This window comes from Elgaria multicarinata, chromosome 8, assembly GCF_023053635.1.
Source record: "Elgaria multicarinata webbii isolate HBS135686 ecotype San Diego chromosome 8, rElgMul1.1.pri, whole genome shotgun sequence".
In the NCBI taxonomy this organism is placed as follows: domain Eukaryota; kingdom Metazoa; phylum Chordata; class Lepidosauria; order Squamata; family Anguidae; genus Elgaria; species Elgaria multicarinata.
The window spans coordinates 5,501,432-5,521,125 of record NC_086178.1 but is presented as its reverse complement, the minus strand read 5'-3'; the positions used below and the strand labels follow the sequence as shown (position 1 = coordinate 5,521,125).

Sequence of the window (19,694 nt, the reverse complement as noted above, 5' to 3'; positions counted from 1 at the left end):
AGGTGTGTGTTAGGTACATAGGAAGCCATCTGGCCCAGTATTGTTGACACTGACTGGCAGTGGCTCTTTATTATTTATTTATTTATTTATTACATTTCTATACCGCCCAATAGCTGGAGCTCTCTGGGCGGTTCACAAAAATTTAAAAACATTCAAAGTATAAAACAACAGTATAAAACCATAATATAAAATACAATATAAAAGCTCAACCAGATAAAAACAGCAGCAATGACCTCTTTGGGGGTCTCAGGCAGGAATTCCTTTCCTTGCTCTACACCTGGAGAAGCCGGGGATCGAACCTGGGACCTCCTGCATGCAAAGCATGCGCTTTAATCACACTGGGCTATGTTGCTTTGCTATGGCAAAACCAAAGCCAAAGTTTGGCTCAAACTTTGAGAGAAAGGGTGATAGTCAGAGTAGAGTCTATCATAGAATCATAGAATAGCAGAGCCGGAAGGGGCCTACAAGGCCATCGAGTCCAACCCTCTGCTCAATGCAGGAATCCACCCTAAAGCATCCCTGACAGAGGGTTGTCCAGCTGCCCCTTGAAGGCCTCTAGTGTGGGAGAGCCCACAACCTCACCAGATAACTGAGCAGTCATGTTTTAAGTGCAGATGAGCTGACAGCCAGTCCTGCAAGCAGCAAAAAGAAATGTGGGGAGTATCAAGTCTCCCTTGTTGCTGAACTGCGGGCAAAGCTGGTACTTACTCCCAAGTATTCGGTGGTCAAGAGTTTCTCGCCCGAGAGTTCCCCCGGCTGAGGCTGCAACACTTCGTCTTTGTCCAGGTCGGCTTCCAGGCTGTTGTGGTCCCCCTGTCAGGAGAAGGCAGCAGAGAATCAGGTCCTGAAGGACACAGCAGTCCTCTAGCCAAGGGAACAGAGCACCTTGAGGATCAATGGAAGGCCTTTCTAGTGGTTTAAGTGGTTCCCCCTGGTGAAGATATCAGAAGTGTGGTGGACGCGACTTAGTAAAGAGGAGTTGCACAGCACCGCCTTCTGCCTGCCATTTTCATAGAATCATAGAATAATAGTACAGTTGGAAGGGGCCTACAAGGCCATCGAGTCCAACCCATTGACGCCCAGCATTGGGCAAAAGGCGGGATACAAATAAATATAATAATAATAATAATAATAATAATAATAATAATAATAATAATAACCCTCTGCTTAATGCAGGAATCCACCTTAAAGCATCCCTGACAGATGGTTGTCCAGCTGCCTCTTGAAGGCCTCTAGTGTGGGAGAGCCCACAACCTCCCTAGGTAGCTGATTCCACCGTCGCACTGCTCTAACAGTCAGGAAGTTTTTCCTGATGTCCAGCCGGAATCTGGCTTCCTTTATCTTGAGCCTGTTATTCCCGTGTCCTGCACTCTGGGAGGATCGAGAAGAGATCCTGGCCCTCCTCTGTGTGACACCCTTTCAAGTATTTGAAGAGTGCTATCATGTCTCCCCTCCATCTTCTCTTCTCCAAGGTAAACATGCCCAGCTCTTTCAGTCTCTCTCAGTTTTCTGCTTGAGATCATCCTCCATCCCCACTCTGCAAGTGTTTGGCTTCATCATTTCCAGGATGAAAAACACCAGAACAGATAGACGCAGAACATAGGCAGCACTGTTCCCTGGATTTACTCTGTCACTGATATATGAAGGAGCATTTAAACCTTCCTTCAAAGGCAAGGAAGGGCCAAATTCCACATTGGCTCTTAAGAGGGTCTGTCTGCAACAGCGAGCCGGTTGAGAACAGGAAAAGCAGATGCAGACAGGGCAGCTGGCCAAACAGTTTTTCACTGAACCTAACTCACGTCCATCACTGCTCTGACAAAACGGTCTTTCAAAATAGTTAAAGCAACATTAGGCAAAGAAACTACCCTCAGCGCGTGTTGGCTATTTATACATGTAAAAAGCTGGGCAGACATGCCATATACAACATGCTCCTTCCCCATTTACATCAAGCTTTATAAATCATCTTTGTGGGCCAGCGGAGGCTGGTGGCTCCAATTTTAGTGGAGCTCTGATTCCATCCAGGCTTTCAGTATGGATCAGCCAGACCTCTAAAGGATCTGTTCAAGGTGCTGAACCCTAGCCCCCATAAATGTAGCAGGGAGTAATGTGGGTGGGGGAATTAAACTCACTAGGTGTAAGGTTTTTCAAAAACGCTATTGTTTGTATAATGCCATATTTTGTATAATGCCCCACTTTGGGGAAGGCTGCTTTAAGCCATGGCGTGGTTTGTTGAAATCTGGCTTGCTGTTGTGGTTGAACCCATCCCAGCAAACAAGTCATGGTTTGTTAACCAGCTATAACCCACAAACAGAAACCATGGTTTATTATTGGCTTACAAGGTCTGGCTGTTCAGACGACACGCTAAGCCATGGTGGTTAAGCATTTTGAGCTAAACACTGGCCCTGTCCAGACAACACACTTAAGCCATGGTTAGGCCGCTAACCATTTTGCAGCAAGGGGTTAGTGAGCATGTTCAAACTGTGATTATGGAGCCACCGTGGTTAGGAATGGTTAAGAACAAAAGAAGAACCCTGATGCTGGATCAGACCAAGGGTCCATCTAGTCCAGCACTCTGTTCACACAGTGGCCAACCAGCCATCGGCCAGTGGATGAACAAGCAGGACATGGTGCAACAGCACCCTCCCGCCCATGTTCCCCAGCAACTGGTGCACACGGGCTTACTGCCTCGAATACTGGATATACCACACAACCATCAGAGCTAGTAGCCATTGATAGCCTTTGCCTCCAGGAATTTATCCTTTTAAAGACATCCAAATTGGTGGCCATCACTACACCTTGTGGTAGTGAGTTCCATTATTTAACTATGCACATCACACTAAGCCATAATGTTTAGCTCAAAACACTTAACCATCATGGTTTAGCATGTTGTCTGAACAGGTCCACTATAGCTTAGCAAGTCGTGTGAACAATTCCCATGGTGGCTATATAACCATGGTTTAAACATGCTCATTAACCATTTGCTACAAAAGGGCTAGTGGCCTAGGCATGGCTTAGCATATTGTCTGAACAAGCCCGTGGTTTGCTGGGAAGTCTGAACCAAGAACTATGGCTTATATCCTTGGCTTGTTTTTGTTGACATCTGCCCTGAAATAGAGTGAACCTGCCCTGAAGGCTGGCAAAATGGATGGGAGAAAACCAAATCGGAAGTAAGGAAAGAAGCTGTGGTTTACTTGCTCGTCTGCAAGATAATTCATGACTAAAGAACAAACTAGACTTAACATAAGCCACATGGCGTACGAACCATTATGTGCGAACAGAGCCAATCACTCCATTCAGACGAACGTTCAAATTGTGGTTTGGAAGATCACAAACAAGCTGTAGGCTCACAATTTCCCTCCTCCCCCTCCACTCTCTCTCTCTCTTTTGTGGCTTCCCTTTCTGCTTCCTGATTAGCATAACTTTAGTGTGTCCTGATGTCCCAATCAGCAAAGGCATGAACCGGAGTCTGCAGATTTAAAGGCCGGGCATGAACCGGAGTCTGCAGATTTAGATGTCATCACAAACTATATTAGAACTGAACTGGAAGCTGAAAGGGAAGAGTGAGGAAGCACATGAACACACCGCTTTGTCCTTGGATTCAGGGCTTGTACAGAAGGAAGCCAACATCAGGAGAGAGTTAGAACCGGGAATGTGTGACGTTGCCTCATGTACACCTTCAGTTTCCAAGGCAGTAAGCCCGTGTGCACCAGTTGCTGGGGAACATGGGTGGGAGGGTGCTATTGCACCATGACCTAATTTTGGGTCCCTGGCCGGCGGCTGGCCATCCACTGTGTGAACAGAGTGCTGGACTAGATGGACGCATGCTCTGATCCAGCATCAGGGCTCTTCTTATGTTCTTAAGGCTCACTGGGCTACAATATCGAAAATGATTCCCACCACCACTACCACCACCTCACCTCCTGAGACAGCCCCCTGGCTTTCTTTGACCAGGTTGGGCTACAGGGGATGCTAGGTCAGGCCTAGTCTTTGCCTGGGCTACACTCGGTCTTCACTTCATCTGCCTGGCTCTTGTAAGGGCTTGCTCCACTGCCTGCCTCCCTGCCTGCTTGCTGGATTTTCCCTTCGTGCTCAGTCCTGTGGACTTGGGTCTTCTGCTCTCCCACCCTACTTTGGCAGCTCTCTATCGCTGCCGAGGGCCCATCATCATGACAGATCGGGCTCAATAAGGCACGCATAGGAAAAGGTCCCTGGTTGAGTGTAAATTAGTGGGAGGGTCTGATCTTATGTTTCTGGCACCTTGGCCATCCTTAAAAGTGGCACCCTGCCTCTTGGCCCAACCAAAGCAGGCTCTGCAGGTCACAGGCAGAAACGGACACCTTAATTGACCAGGTGTCCGTTCGAAAGCTGCCGGAACGGGGTGGAGGCTCATGATTTCAGGATGCTTCTACATCCCTGAGCTCTTTCTCCAGAAGGCAAAGTCCAAGACGTATATGTGCCCTTTTGTTGCACAATTCTTCCTGACAATGGCAACTAATTCCTTCCTGCATTGCAAAAGCCCAACGGCCCAACCTTTAAGCCATAAAGTTGTGTCAACAAATCATTATTTCCTTTCCTTTCCTTTTTTTTAAAGCACTCTGTCCTGCAAATGGCCCTGGTGGCATTTAGACTTGTATGCCCAGCTAACCAACCAGCTAATCCAAGGATTAGCTAATCCCTGTGCCCTTAGAGGAATAGAATTACTGTCAGAAATGATTCTGCTAAAGTTCTGGCATAGTCTCCATTATAAACTCCTCCCAACAACCAAGTTTCCTCTAGAAGCCCACAAGCAGGGCATGGCAGTGACAGCCATCCACTCTTCTGGTCCGCCATATGTCTAGCATCTAGGGGTCGATTGCTTCTGAACACAGAGGTTCCATTTAGAGGTTGTGGCTAATAGCTCACTAATCCATCAGTTTTACTCCCATCCCAGCCATTTCTGGCCCTACCTATCTGCCCGCTCCTTAAGAACATAAGAAGTGCCCTGATGCTGGATCAGACCAAGGGTCCATCTAGTCCAGCACTCTGTTCACACAGGGGCCAACCAGCCATCGGTCAGGGATGAACAAGCAGGACATAGTGCAACAGCACCCTCCCACCCATGTTCCCCAGCAACTGGTGCACACAGGCTTATTGCCTTGAATACTGGAGGTAGCACACAACCATCTGTGCTAGTAGCCATTGATAGCCTTCTCCTCCAGGCATTCATCCACCCCCCCTTTTAAAGCCATCCAAATTGGTAGTCATCACCACATCTTGTAGTAGTGAATTCCATAATTTAACCCTGCGCTGTGTGAAGAAGTTCTTCCTTTCATCTGTCCTGAATCTCCCACCAATCAGCTTCATGGGATGACCCCATTGGGTTCTAGTATTTTGAGAAAGGGAGAGAAATGTCCTATCCACATTCTCCACCTGCTCCTGTCCCCTCGGTCTTTCTTCTTCCCCACAGGGCCAAGATGGCAGTTTGCCCTGTGGGGGTGGGGGAAGAGTCCAACAGGAGCAGGCCCCGATGTTTCTTCGGCCTGCTCCTGTCCCCTCGGTCTTTCTTCTTCCCCACAGGGCCAAGATGGCAGTTTGCCCTGTGGGGGTGGGGGAAGAGTCCAACAGGAGCAGGCCCCGATGTTTCTTCGGCCTGCTCCTGTCCCCTCGGTCCTTCTTCTTCCCCACAGGGCCAAGATGGCAGTTTGCCCTGTGGGGGTGGGGGAAGAGTCCAACAGGAGCAGGCCCCGATGTTTCTTCGGCCTGCTCCTGTCCCCTCGGTCTTTCTTCTTCCCCACAGGGCCAAGATGGCAGTTTGCCCTGTGGGGGTGGGGGAAGAGTCCAACAGGAGCAGGCCCCGATGTTTCTTCGGCCTGCTCCTGTCCCCTCGGTCTTTCTTCTTCCCCACAGGGCCAAGATGGCAGTTTGCCCTGTGGGGGTGGGGGAAGAGTCCAACAGGAGCAGGCCCCGATGTTTCTTCGGCCTGCTCCTGTCCCCTCGGTCCTTCTTCTTCCCCACAGGGCCAAGATGGCAGTTTGCCCTGTGGGGGTGGGGGGAGAGTCCAACAGGAGCAGGCCCCGATGTTTCTTCGGCCTGCTCCTGTCCCCTCGGTCTTTCTTCTTCCCCACAGGGCCAAGATGGCCAAGTTTTTTCCAAGCTAAACCATCCCAGCTGTTTGAAGCTCCACTGCAATTCCCTTCCCCTGTCATGATCTCTATGGTCAGCCAAGGATGTTTCGGATGGAGGCACGTCAGGCCCCATCACTGTAGGCCTTTAAACAGACCCTAACAACAACTCATTCGTTTGCTCTTGACTTCCGGTAAATGAGGCTTTTATTGGAATGCTCTGTATCTGATGTGATTTTAGCTGAAATTATTATTATTATTATTATTATTATTATTATTATTATTATTATACTGGGCTACATGTTACATGATTTAGCGTTATTATTGCTAGATCCTATTAGTTATTAATCTTATTACTATGGTGTTCCATGGTTTTAAAATTTCTTGTTATTTGTATATTGTAAAATTATATGTTGAAAGCCGCCTTGGGAGGGATTTTGCTCTAAAAAGCAACCTACATATATTTTAAATAAGTAAATAAGTGGTGTGGGGGCCACTCGCCAGCATCTTAGGGGAAGCACAGTGTATTTCTCTCCAGACCAGAATGTAGTAGGGGATTCTTTCAAAAACATTAAAAAGGAGGGGGAAAAGGGGGAAAGGCAAATAGCTTTTCTCCTGCATAAGGGCTCCCCTTTATCCGAACTTCCCAAGGCTGTGCAGGATCATGTTCTTGTACAGCTCAATTTGTTTTATAGATCAGGGTGCACAACCTTTTTGGCTCCAAGGTCCCCAGTTTTGCCAGGGGATCCGTGGTCTGTACACGCACACACTGGGGGTGGGGATGGACACATTTTGGGGGCACTGAAGCCTCCTCCAGAGACTATTGCCAAGATACAGGCTCTGAACACCAGGCCCGGCCGCGGCTACTCCCTGCTCAAGCCAAGCACCACCGCTTGATACGCCTGAGGCGAGGGATAAAAACCACCTTCCTCCAAACTATGTGGAGAAAGGGGTTAAATGGAGAATGGATTTCAATATATAAAATAATACACTGTGAGTTATATGTGCTGAGGTGAATTATTGTCAGAGTGGGTGCTAAATGTGTAAACTTCAGATGATAAATGCCAAACAGACACGTGGGATTTTTGTGGTAGTTAAAAACAAAAGAATTAAAATTTATTTCGAAAGTTCACAAGCTTGGTTTCAAAATAAAACAATTAAAACCCTTTTTGAAACCTCTCATCCACTCCTTTCACCCATCCACATGCACGCTTTCCTGTCACACACACATTCACTCTTGGATTTTATTGTCAGTATTGTTTATTTTACACAAACTGTCTATCTGCACACCCCACTCTATACACTGAACCTCAAACTCTCTAGAACCCAAGCACTCTACACACAGAGAGCTCAAGCACTAAAGGCTGAATCATTCATTTATGATTTTATTTCTTTTATTTATTACGTTTTTATACTGCCCAATAGCCGAAGCTCTCTGGGCGGTTCACAAAACTTAGACTCTAAGAGGACCTAAAGTTCTCTCCCAAATCCCCTCCGTCCTTCCCTTATATATCACTCCCCCCCCCCCAGACATTCTAACTCCGCCCACTCAGGTCAACATTCTAAACACACCACAGACTTACCAATTCCACAGACATGCATTAGGGAACTGACTTGTGGGGGTATAACGCCACAACTACTCCCCTTTCCGTGCAATTACAGGTAATCTTTGATCTCCATCAGAGATAAAGGAAGGGTTCCTTTATTTATCTCCAATCTCTGGTGGAGTATTAGAGATAAACAAGGCATAGGCAGCTGGGAGGGGGTGTCTGGTGAGCTGCCAGCAATGGCAAGGTGGGCAGAACTTTTGCACCCCCTGCCATAGAGGCTTGAAGGGAACTGTGGCGTTACACCCCACAAGTCAGTTCCCAAATGTATGTCTGCAGTTTGTAAGTCTATGGTTTCTAGGATGTTGGCCTGAGTGGGCGGAGTTTCACCCACTTTGCTTTCACCCTCCCTGCCAGAAAGTACACTATGTGCTGACTTCTAATTTGTATGGGGCTGCAGATCTGAAGAGAACCATCCATCGGCAAGAAGCCTAAAGCTTTTGGGGTTCTGTGTATATTTCTCGCCTGTGCATGGGATGCTGTAGGGTGGATTCCTGCATTGAGCAGGGGGTTGGACTCGATGGCCTTACAGGCGCCTTCCAACTCTACGATTCTATGATTCTATGATAGAGGTGCACAAAACTATGCATGGTGTGCAGAATGAGGATAGAGAAGACATTGTTCCCGCTCTCTCGAAATACCAGAACCCAAAGGGCTCATCCTGAATGGTGGGAGATTAGGACAAATAAAAGGAAGGACTTCTTCACACAATACGCAGTTAAACTATGGAATTCACTACCACAAGATGTAGTGATGGCTGCCAATTTGGATGACTCTAAAATGGGGTTGGATCAATTCCTGGAAGCAAAGGCTATCCATGGCTACTAGCCCTGATGGCTATGTCCTATCCCCAGTATCAGAGGCAGTAAGCCTGTGTGCACCAGTTGCTGGGGAACATGGGCAGGAGGGTGCTGTTGCACCATGTTCTGCTTTGTTTACTGTGTGAACAGCGTGCTGGACTAGATGGACCTTCAGTCTGAACCAGCCTGGCACCTTTTATGTTCTTATGTATTATGATAACCTGTTGTTTGCTGCTGTGGGAGTTATCTGATTGAAAGGCGGCATATAAATCTTCCTAATAAATGAATAATAGAGGAGGAATACAAGCAGGAAGAGAGCAGATGAAGGCTCTATATCAGTGCATCATCCCAGAAGCCTGCTCAGCAGGTCCGTCTGGTAGTTAAAGTAGGTGGGCATGTCAGCAATATAAGCCCAAAGGTTAGGATTGGGCCAAAAGTGTTTTTTGTGTGAACACTTTTGGCAATGCCAAAAAGAACCTCCCCTCCTTGCTGATTGCTCAACGCTCCTTGCAAAAATATTCACATATTGATTTGAAACGCCCTCCCACTTGCCCTCAGTTCAATTGCCTTCAGTGGCACAGCCGAGTTCAATGGGTTGTGACTTAATTTACTGACAACTTGTGACCTCGTCACATCTGGCAAAGAGTCGTGATGTCATCCTGTTCAATACGTGACTCCCGATTGGGTGAAAGAACCCATGGGAATCATTCAGGAAGGAGGGCCGCGAGAGGTTGGGGTGATGCAGAAACAGTAATAACGCCGGGAAACAACGGAGCCACGCAGGTCTGAACAAACAGTGTTTCCAAGGAAAAAATCTATCTGACTGAGTTCAGCACCACACTAATTGGCAGCAGCAGCAAAGACGCCAGTTGACTGAACACCAACACAGGAGCACTGAGTAGCTGAATTTGGCTCCACTGAGTTCTAGAAAATCCCAGCTCTTACCTAAGAACAGCACAAATGTCACAGTAGGTTAATACAAACAAGCCCTAAATTGGTCCTGAAAAAGAACCACCCCTATACAACAATATATATCTACATATACATCTATATCTATATATATAATTATTTATTGCATTTTATACTGCCCAATAGCTGGAGCCCCCTGGGCAGTTCACAAAAACTAAAACCATTCAAAGTATAAAACAAACAGTATAAAAACATGATATAAAATACACGTTAAAAAGTGATTAAAAACATACCACACATGATTAAAACATCTTTAAAACATCCTTAAAACATTCCAAAATTCCACTGGATAGGCCTGCCGGAAAAGATCAGTCTTTATTGCTTTTTTTTAAAGTCTAAAAGACTGTCAAGTTGACGAATCTCCTCCGGCAGGCCATTCCACAATCCGGGGGCAGCAGAAGAAAAGGTCCTCTGGGTAACAGTTGTTAATCTAGTTTTTGCTAGCTGAAGTAGATTCTTCCCAGAGGGCCTGAGTGTGTGGGGCGGAGTGTGCGGCGCGTTTATGTGTATGTATATACACACACACACACACCCATCATGATATGAAAGAAGAGAGCCAGTGGGATACAGCGGCTACAATTCTTGGCCAGGTTCAAATTCTGCTTAGCTATGATGCTCCCCATTGAATGGTCTCAGGAAAGTCACGCAGTCTCAGGCAATCAAACGGCACAGGAAGACAGATCTACGTTCTGGTCCTTCTCCTCATGATGCCAAGTCGGGAAATGGAGCCAGGCAACATGAGGCTTCCTGCAGCGAGGGAGGAGAGGGTAACCCAGACTCAGGTTCACCACCCCGAGTTTGATGGAGCTTACGAATATGAGAAATGCATTCGGACATTCAGGTGGCTGGCTCTCAAAACTTACTTCATCATTATCTTCCTTCTCCTCATCATCAGACTCAACATTATCATCCAATGGATCTTCTGAGGGGAAAAAACCACAAGAAGATATGTAAGAGAAAATATGCACGTTCTGACGCTCTATGGGCATGATCCAGAGGTTTCCTTTTGAAGCCCTCAAGTATTCAGCCCATTGATTTTCACAGTTTTGAAAGGCAGGGCAAAAACGTCTCGCAAAGATTTTGCCATCTTCTAGAGTTGAGTGAAAGTGTCATATTTGGGGGGGGGGCAGTGGCACGATAGCAACAAGGTTAAAGATGGTTGTGACTCAGGTTCTGACTTTTATACTGCCTGTTTGGTGCATTCTCTTCCCCTCCTTATTGCTTTATTATGATTTTATTAGAATGTAAGCCTATGCGGTAGGGTCTTGCTATTTATTGTTTTACTCTGTACAGCACCATGTACATTGATGGTGCTATATAAATAAATAAATAATAATAATAATAATACCCAGCTCAGTCCACATCAGAGAGGCTGTGTGGGCACTTTGTCTGTCTGTCTGTCGATTTATTATTATTTATTGCATTTTTATCCTGCCCAACAGCCAAAGCTCTCTGGGCAATTTGCAAAAATGAAAACCATAAAAACCATTCAAAATATAAAACCCACAGTATAAAAGCATAGTATAAAACGCAATATAAAAACACAACCAGGATAAAACCCAGCAGCAATGCAGAAACTAATACAGAGTTAAAATACAAATCTAAAACAGCAAAGTTAAAATCAAGTTGAAAGACCGTTAAAATGCTGAGAAAATGAAAAGGTCTTCACCTGGCCAAATCGTACCATTCAAGCACTCCGCTGCAAGAATTTCAAATCTGGATAAGCAGCAATGTACTAAGCGCATTGTAAGTTGCAGTCCAGTCGTGTGGTGAAATAACGACACAGCTACCACATGATGGATGGAAACGCTAGAGATGCAGTCACCACACTTAAGGCTGTGGTCCTAAATGCACCTATCTAGAATCATAGAACAGTAGAGTTGGAAGGGGCCTATAAGGCCATCAAGTCCAACCCCCTGCTCAAGGCAGGAATCCACCCTAAAGCATCCCTGACAGGTGGCTGTCAGGTATGCTTTAGGGTGGATTCCTGCACCTTATCTAGAAATAATCTCATCAGTAGGATTTATGAGTAAGCACAGGATTATGCTGCAAAGGTGCAAGTATAACAACAAGTACTTGCCACTGAACTCAGAGGGATTTTCCTCTAAGTAAACAGGTTTAGGAAAAGGCTGCTGGGCTGCAAACCTAAGAGCAAAGTGTCCTCGATGTGACTCCAACTGAAAACAATGGTTAGCACTGCACTGTAAAAGAGTCATGTGAATTGACCCTAGAGCGTAGATGTTCCCGATTTAAAAATTCCAAGGCTGACTCTGCTTCTTGCTCTCCTTTCCCACAAATATTTTCATTTATTTATTTATTTTATTTTATGCAAGCATTTTTAAAGATTGCCATGACGGATCCGCCTGCTCAACAATAACTGCGTGTCCCTCTGACCTGATTTAAGCTGCTTGATAATAAACTCAATCTGTTGGATCATGTCGGCGTTTCCTTCCTCGATGTAGCCGCGCAGAATGTCTTCCATTTCCTGGATGGGTTGGAAAACAGAGCCGTGTCAGTGGTTCGTATGGGTGACCCCAGCACCGGGGGTCATTTCACTGGCGCTGCGCACTGCAGAGAGGCAGCTGAACCCAACTGCAGACGCTCTGTTCCGCCCACCAGTGAGGACACTGCCCCGCTCTGAGGGAAAGAAGCCTTCCACAATATCCATAGCAGACATATTTCTGCCACCTAAACCAAACAGAGATTGATTTAAGACTGTCTCCCTGGATTGAAGCACTACGACATCAGGACAGGCACTGTGATTGAGAGGGGAGGCCAGTCAACAGGTATCACAGGCCTGACTCCAGGTCTTAGTTCCTCACCTGTACAGGGAAACAGCACTGTGGTTGCTGAATAAGATAGAATCGTTAAGGGAGTATTTTACCAGCCCTGATCCTTCGAGACAGTATGGACTAGAATCATAATTCTTTACAAACTTTACAGTGATGGACAGGAGAACACCTGATGTTCAGCCCTCCTCATGTATAACAAACAAGGAAAAGAGCCCTAAGATTATGATGGAGGTGTTGAGTGCATATTGGATAACTAGAATAAAGAATGCAAGATACATACATATGCCATAAAAACACACGCACACATCTGAACCAGGCAGCATTTAACGCAGCTGACTGTATGCCCTTAATGTGTTATTTATTACCTCTAGCTCAGGTGTAAGTAGAAGGAAAGTCTGGATCTATTGGTAGATCCCTGGGTGAATCACGGTACATCACCAAGGACTTGGGGCTCCCCTTTGGTTAATAATGGCAGCAACAAAACAGCCTTCCCGCCCTAAATTATACTCCTGAAAGAGGTAGCCAGGAGAGGATTTCTGTATGGAAGGAAACTCAGTGACTATACTTTCCCATTTGGCCAAAACTGTCTGACTTCAGAAATACTCATTTGCTTTGTTTCATATTTCTCTCCTGTTAACCCAGGGTTTCTCCTACAGAAGGGAAGCTGCAGTGTTATCGGTTTTACTTCTGGTAAAGGCCAGGTTTTTCTATTTAATTCCTCTTAGATTGCATTCGATAGTAGTTTACTGCTGTCTCGAATATACTTCGATGCTGTGAATGGGAATGATCCAAATCTGTCAATTTCAGTTTTGCTCAATTTCTCATTTTCCAACCTTGACTTCGTTTTGGCCCATTTCTGCACCAGAATCATAGAATCATAGAATAGCAGAGTTGGAAGGGGCCTACAAGGCCATCGAGTCCAACCCACTGCTCAATGCAGGAATCCACCCTGAAGCATCCCTGTCAGATGGTTGTCCAGCTGCCTCTTGAAGGCCTCTAGGGTGGAAGAGCCCACAACCTCCCAAGGTAACTGATTCCATTGTCGTACTGCTCTAACAGTCAGGAAGTTTTTCCTGATGTCCAGCTGGAATCTGGCTTCCTTTAACTTGAGCCCGTTATTCCGTGTCCTGCACTCTGGGAGGATCAAGAAGAGATCCTGGCCCTCCTCTGTGTGACAACCTTTCCAGTATTTGAAGAGTGCTATCATGTCTCCCCTCCATCTTCTCTTCTCCAGGCTAAACATGCCCAGTTCTTTAGGGCTTTGTTTCCAGACCCCTGATCATCCTGGTTGCCCTCCTCTGAACACGCTCCAGCTTGTCTGTGTCCTTCTTGAATTGTGGAGCCAGAATTCAAGAAGAACGCAGTTTAAGAATTCAGGGGGGGAAACGTTTGCACAAACATTCTTATGAATCTTTTGTGCACATTTCTCCCAATATGCACATACATTTCCTAGTGTGCACAATTTTTTCACATTCTAGTTCCCTAAGATTAATATGTTTTTGTGCATACTTTAATATACACATTTCTGTGCTCACTTTTCCTTAGCATACACATTTTTGGAGTTGTGAAAGTGCATCACAGATTCTGAGAAAGGCATATGTCGGTGCACGAGTGCGTTCTGGTTCACATATAGCTTCAAGATATGCAAATTGCGTAAATTCATATAAAAATTCAGACAGAACGAATTTCTGGTTGTGCTTCCTGTATATAACGGTGAAAGCTCACATCTAAATGTGATTTATATAACTGGGTCTGCCTGGCATAGCGAACCCTAGCATGGCTCTCAAGATCTTCCTTACCTTGTCCAAGCCAATGTACCAGAGTATCTTTATTAGGACTAACTAAATCTTGCAAAGAACTGAGCTGCTTTTGGGTTTCACAGGAATCTTCCTCAGGCATAATAATAATAATAATAATAATAATAATAATAATAATAATAATAATAAATTTCTTACCCGCCTCTCCGATTGGATCGAGGCGGGGAACAAGAAGCATAAAATACATAAAATACTGATTAAAAACATGGTATACACTGTTTAAAAACATCCTAAAAGCATCCTAAAAACATACTAAAATTCCACTGGATAGGCCTGCCAGAAGAGATCAGTCTTGATAGCTTTCTTGAATGCTAAAAGTCTGTTAAGCTGACGAGTCTTCTCCAGAAGGTCCTCTGGATTATGGTTGTCAGTCTAGTCTTTCCTGACTGAAGTAGATTCTTCCCAGAGGACTTGAGTGTGTGGGGCACATTGTATGGGAGAAGGCGATCCCGCAGGTAGCCTGGACCCAAACCACGTAGGGCTTTAAAGGTGATAACCAACACTTTATACTTTGCCCGGAAACGAATTGGCAGCAAGTGAAGAGATTTTAAAACTGGTGTTATGTGGACACCCCTAGATGTACCAGTGACCAACCTGGCTGCCATATTTTGAACTAGTTGAAGTTTCCGGACTAGGCACAAAGGTAGCCCTATATAAAGTGCATTGCAGAAGTCAATTCTAGACAAATAAAGGGTGCAAAGGGCAGGGGGGGGAACCCACAAAAGCTAGCTGACTGCTTTATGACTGCAATTGGTCCTAATACAGGCATGATGACACTGTTCCTGTTTGGATTTTTATTCCCCTAAAAGACAACCGCCTTCACTTGCATTTTTTTTTTAATTTTACCTAATAGAAGTGACCTAGCAAGTAATAAGACTCTCTTGCTAGAAAATAGGATATCAAAACTCCTCCAGGGGGGGTTCTAAACAGAATTGCAAGCCTTTTTCAAGTGATATGGGAAGAATTGTTGATGAGTGGCGATTTAAAAACAAAGCCATTTGAACCACCAATTTAAAAACCCTGGGTCTTCAGAGATAGCTTTTTAGAACAGGGAAGGGAAGATAAGATAGGAATCTAAGGCAAGAACACAAGCATCCATCAGGTTTACACTTAAACGGATTCTGCACAATGGCTCTGTGTGTGTGTGTGTGTATGTGTGTGTGTGTGAGAGAGAGAGAGAGAGAGAGAACAAATCAGAAGAGATACCAGCTTTTGTCATGCTATTTGGTTGTGGGACATTGTTATCTTCCCCCAAAAAGATAGCAGCATTTCTGCAGAAGGCAATTCATCACCTCTTCCCATTCATCACGAACAGCTACAGGAATAGCGGGTGATAGGCGCCCTCCCTCACAATGCTCTGCAGTTCCATTAAGGGCCCAATTTGTCACAGATAACTCCTTGCAAGGAATGGCACTGATGACCTTGCAACTGTTCCTTACAGAACAAGGGGCAAAACTCAACTTTGGGCCAAGCCTGTGGGGTCTTTTTCCATTTCCCCCAGCAGAACTGACGGTGGGCCTTGCTAGGCCTACCTGTTAATCCGGTGGGGAGTAGGGGCGAGGCCGCGCTGCAGCTAGCGCGGGCCGTCGTCCCAGTCTACACGTGAGACGCGACAGGGTAAGGGAAAGCCCCGTCGCGTCGGCCATTTTTTTTTAACACTTAAAGGGGCCATGTGCGCAGGAGCGCACCAACGATAAGGTAAGTCTTTTTTTTTTAAGGGTTCCCCGCTCCCCCCTGGCCCCGATTTCCCCCACACACAATGTCTGACGCCCCCCCCGCCGGCTCGCCCGTCCGCCCGTCCCCCCACTCGCCATGTTCGCTCGCCCACCCGTCCACCCCCCCGCTCGCCATGTCCAATGCCCCCTCCTCCCGACCCCCGGCCGCGATCTCCCCACCCTGGCTCTGCTCTCCCCTGCCCATCTCTCCTGCCGGGTCCACTCTTCTCCCCCCTGGCTCCCATCTCTCCCTCCCCTGCGATTCCCCCCCCCCTCAGCCCAATGGGCACAGCACTCCTATGGAGCGCTGTGGCCCATCCGCCGCTTTTCCCGGCTACTCGCGCGTAACTGCGGTAGCCGGGAAAAGCGGCGGAACGGTCCACACGCCCGTGGTCCCGGCCTCAGCCCGACCTGAGGCCGGGACCACAGGAAACACCGGGCTAAATGGAGTTCCACTTACCCCGTGCCCAGGGAGGTTTCACCCCTGCCTGATCCTGGGATCCCCTGTGCGTCATATGGACGCACAGGGGCGAGCCCCGGGCTAAACCTCCGTCTAGCAAGGCCCTGTTTGTATTGAGGCAGAACCGGTTGAAATCCCAAACAAGCTTGTAAGGAACACAAGAAGCCAGGAGCGCTAAGCTTTTCGTTTCTGGGTAGGTCAGCCTCTCCCACAAGTGGGAAGAGCCAAATGGGAGCAAACAGGCTGCAAGCCGGGATTCTCAGGGATTCTGGTTTACTGCTGAATGTGTGCGTGGCTATGTTCTTAGAGCAGCCTTGCTCAACCTGAGGCGCTCCAGATGTGTTGGACTACAACTCCCAGAATGCCCCAGCCAGCTGGCTGGGGCATTCTGGGAGATGCAGTCCAACACATCTAGAGCGCTCCAGGTTGAGGAAGGCTGTGTTAGAGGTAAGCCTCACTGAACTTAGCAGGACTCATTTCTGAAGAAACCTGTTCAGGACAGAGCTAGCTGCTGTCAACAGGCGATCCCATCCACTTATAGTAGATCCGCAATCCAATAGGAAAGGAAAAGAGAAGGCAGTTCTAGGATTAGGGTTAAGTGCTTCGGTCCTTCTGAACAGAAACAGTTCAGTGAGTGTAGCTAATTTACAGGACTTGTGGAAAGCGAGGAGCCAATACTAACGGAGAACAATTACTGGGAGTAATTTCAATTATGCGGATGAACTACAAACCAAGTAGCCCCCATGGAAATTACACGAGGGTAAAATGAGCCTCCCTTCGTGCGTACACCAAGCAGCCTGGCATTGTGCAATGGGGAAGCAGCTTCCATGATGCTGGGCAAGGCCAGTGCCGCCTCTCCTGCTGCCTGAAATGGGAGGGGACGTGCAGCCCTCTGCCATGTCCACACACAGCCCAGATGGCTGCCATGTGTCCCCCTGCCCTGGCGTCTCCCAGCTATGTCCCTATTTCACCTAGTCTTTACAGCTGTCTCAGAGAGAGCTCTGAGCTGAAGAATCTCCTCCGGCAGGGCATTCCACAGTCTGGGGGCAGCAGAAGAGAAGGTCCTCTGAGGAATAGTTGCCAGCCTGGTTGTGGCTGACTGGAGTAAACCCTTCCCAGAGGACCTGAGTGTGCGGGGCGGATTGTACAGGAGAAGGCGATCCTGCAGGTAACTTGGACCCAAACCATGTAGGGCAGTGGTTCCTAAAGTGGGCGGTACTGCCCCCTTGGGGGCAGTGGGATTGCATAGGGGGGCGTTAAGAGGCAAGGGGGCAGCAGTGGGGTGCTAAGAGGCAAAGGGGTGGCAGGGGGTGGCTCGAGGTGGTATTTTCCGAGAAGAGCCTCTCCAGAAGGTCTTAACACCCAGGGACATTTTTATGGGAGAAGGTAGTTTGGTCCCAAGCCATCTAGGGGAAGAATCCACACATGTATTAATACCGTTTAAGAAGAGTCCTTTTAACAGTGAATTGAAATGTTTCCAAAGCACCAAAACACTAATGAAGAGACATACCCTGCTTGGTGTGCCCCGTCATGCCGGCTGTAAAACAGAAGCGTTCGCTCTCTTTTCCCTCCCTCCCTCAGCAAGCCTGCGGCGGGTGCTTCGGATTCTGAATAAATATTCAATTAATTGTTTCTGTTTTGAATTTTATTGTTATTATCTTTCTTAGTGGGTCATTGAAAACGGCTATTCTGAATAATAATTTTTATAGGGTAGGGTAGGGGGCACTGGGCATGAGTTTGTGGAACCAAGGGGGTGGTTACCTGAAAAAGTTTGGGAACCACTGATGTAGGGCTTTAAAGGTAATAACCAACGCTTTATACATCACCCGGAAACTAACTGGCAGCCAGTGAAGTGATTTTAAACCTCAGAGCCAGGCATTGTGGGAGAGGGTGTCCCTATAAATTGCCCGTAGTACAGGAAGGACCCCCCCTCCTCCTCAGAGCCAAGCATCTGGGCCTGGCTGATTCTCTGTAGAGACATGCTGGACACTGTTTATGGCTGGCACGGTCCTTCAGAGATCAAGCCTGCCCACCCACCCACTGGCTCACTCAGAACAAGCCAGAGGGCGGGGGGTGGCTGGTCCGGGGAGCCCTGCACTTGCCACAGCGGAACAGTTGGGCCGGCAGGGCTCTCTGGAGCACCTGCTGTAGTGCCGCTGGGTGGCAGCTCTGGAGAGACCCATCAGCTCTACTCTGCTGGGTATGTTTTGCGTGAACATGCCAGTGAAGGGGCCTGAGATGTGATTGCTTCAGAAATAAAGTATCTCAGCTAAGCCAGTGGTGGGGAACCTCCACCCCATCAGCACAATCTGGCCCACGGAGGTTCCCCAGCCAGCCCGCAGAGGCTTCAGCTCCATCCGCAGGCCCCGCTCCCCCCACTTCTAAATTCCCACCCACGGTCCCGATAAAGAATTTAGACGTATGTAAATAATGAAAGAGATCACATTTTGTATGCTTGATAACCCTAAAGGACAGAACAGAGATGAATACACATCAATGTTGATAAAATCTCAGAATGCATAGTACGTGGCCTTTGTATTATTATCTGTCGGCAGGGTCTGTACAATCTAACAGATGAAAACAAAGGGGGAAATTGGGGAGGGTCAAGGTTGTTGTTTTTTGCAATTGCTTTCAAATGGCATAAAACTGTGCCTGATCTACATTCAGGCAGAGAGCTCAGGCTCCGGGTAACTGGAATCTTGTCTCCCTCCTACACGTGTGGTATCTAGAATCATAGAATAGCAGAGTTGGAAGGGGCCTACAAGGCCATCGAGTCCAACCTCCTGCTCAATGCAGGAACCCACCCTAAAGCATCCCTGACAGATGGCTGTCCAGCTGCCTCTTGAAGGCCTCTAGTGTGGGAGAGCCCACAACCTACTTAGGTAACTGGTTCCATTGTCGTACTGCTCTAACAATCAGGAAGTTTTTCCTGATGTCCAGCTGGAATCTGGCTTCCTTTAACTTGAGCCTGTTATTCCGTGTCCTGCACTCTGGGAGGATCGAGAAGAGATCCTGCCCCTCCTCTGTGTGACAACCTTTCAAGTATTTTAAGAGTGCTCTCATGTCTCCCCTCCATCTTCTCTTCTCCAGGCTAAACCTGCCCAGTTCTTTCAGTCTCTCCTCATAGGGCTTTGTTTCCAGACCCCTGATCATCCTGGTTGCCCTCCTCTGAACACGCTCCAGCTTGTCTGCGTCCTTCTTGAATTGTGGAGCCCAGAACTGGACGCAATACTCTAGATGAGGCCTAACCAGGGCCGAATAGAGAGGAACCAATACCTCACGTGATTTGGAAGCTATCCTTCTATTAATGCAGCCCAAAATAGCCTTTGCCTTTCTTGCAGCCATATCGCACTGTTGGCTCATATTCAGCTTGCGATCTACAACAATTCCAAAATCCTTCTCGTTTGCTGAGCCAAGTATCCCTCATCTTGTA

The 19,694-nt window shown here is 47.2% G+C and overlaps 1 protein-coding gene across 1 annotated transcript in view; it reads right to left on the bottom strand.

Annotated features, from left to right (window-relative positions):
- The window catches only part of ARMC9 (armadillo repeat containing 9), a 125,083-nt gene that overhangs the window by 16,925 nt on the left and 88,464 nt on the right, over positions 1-19,694 (bottom strand). Inside the window, exons 18-20 of the mRNA XM_063131770.1 lie at positions 11,872-11,962; positions 10,341-10,399; positions 709-813 (exon numbers count right to left, since the gene is read on the bottom strand). Coding sequence (XP_062987840.1) covers positions 709-813; positions 10,341-10,399; positions 11,872-11,962 — 255 coding nt within the window. The remainder of the gene's footprint in view (positions 1-708; positions 814-10,340; positions 10,400-11,871; positions 11,963-19,694) is intronic.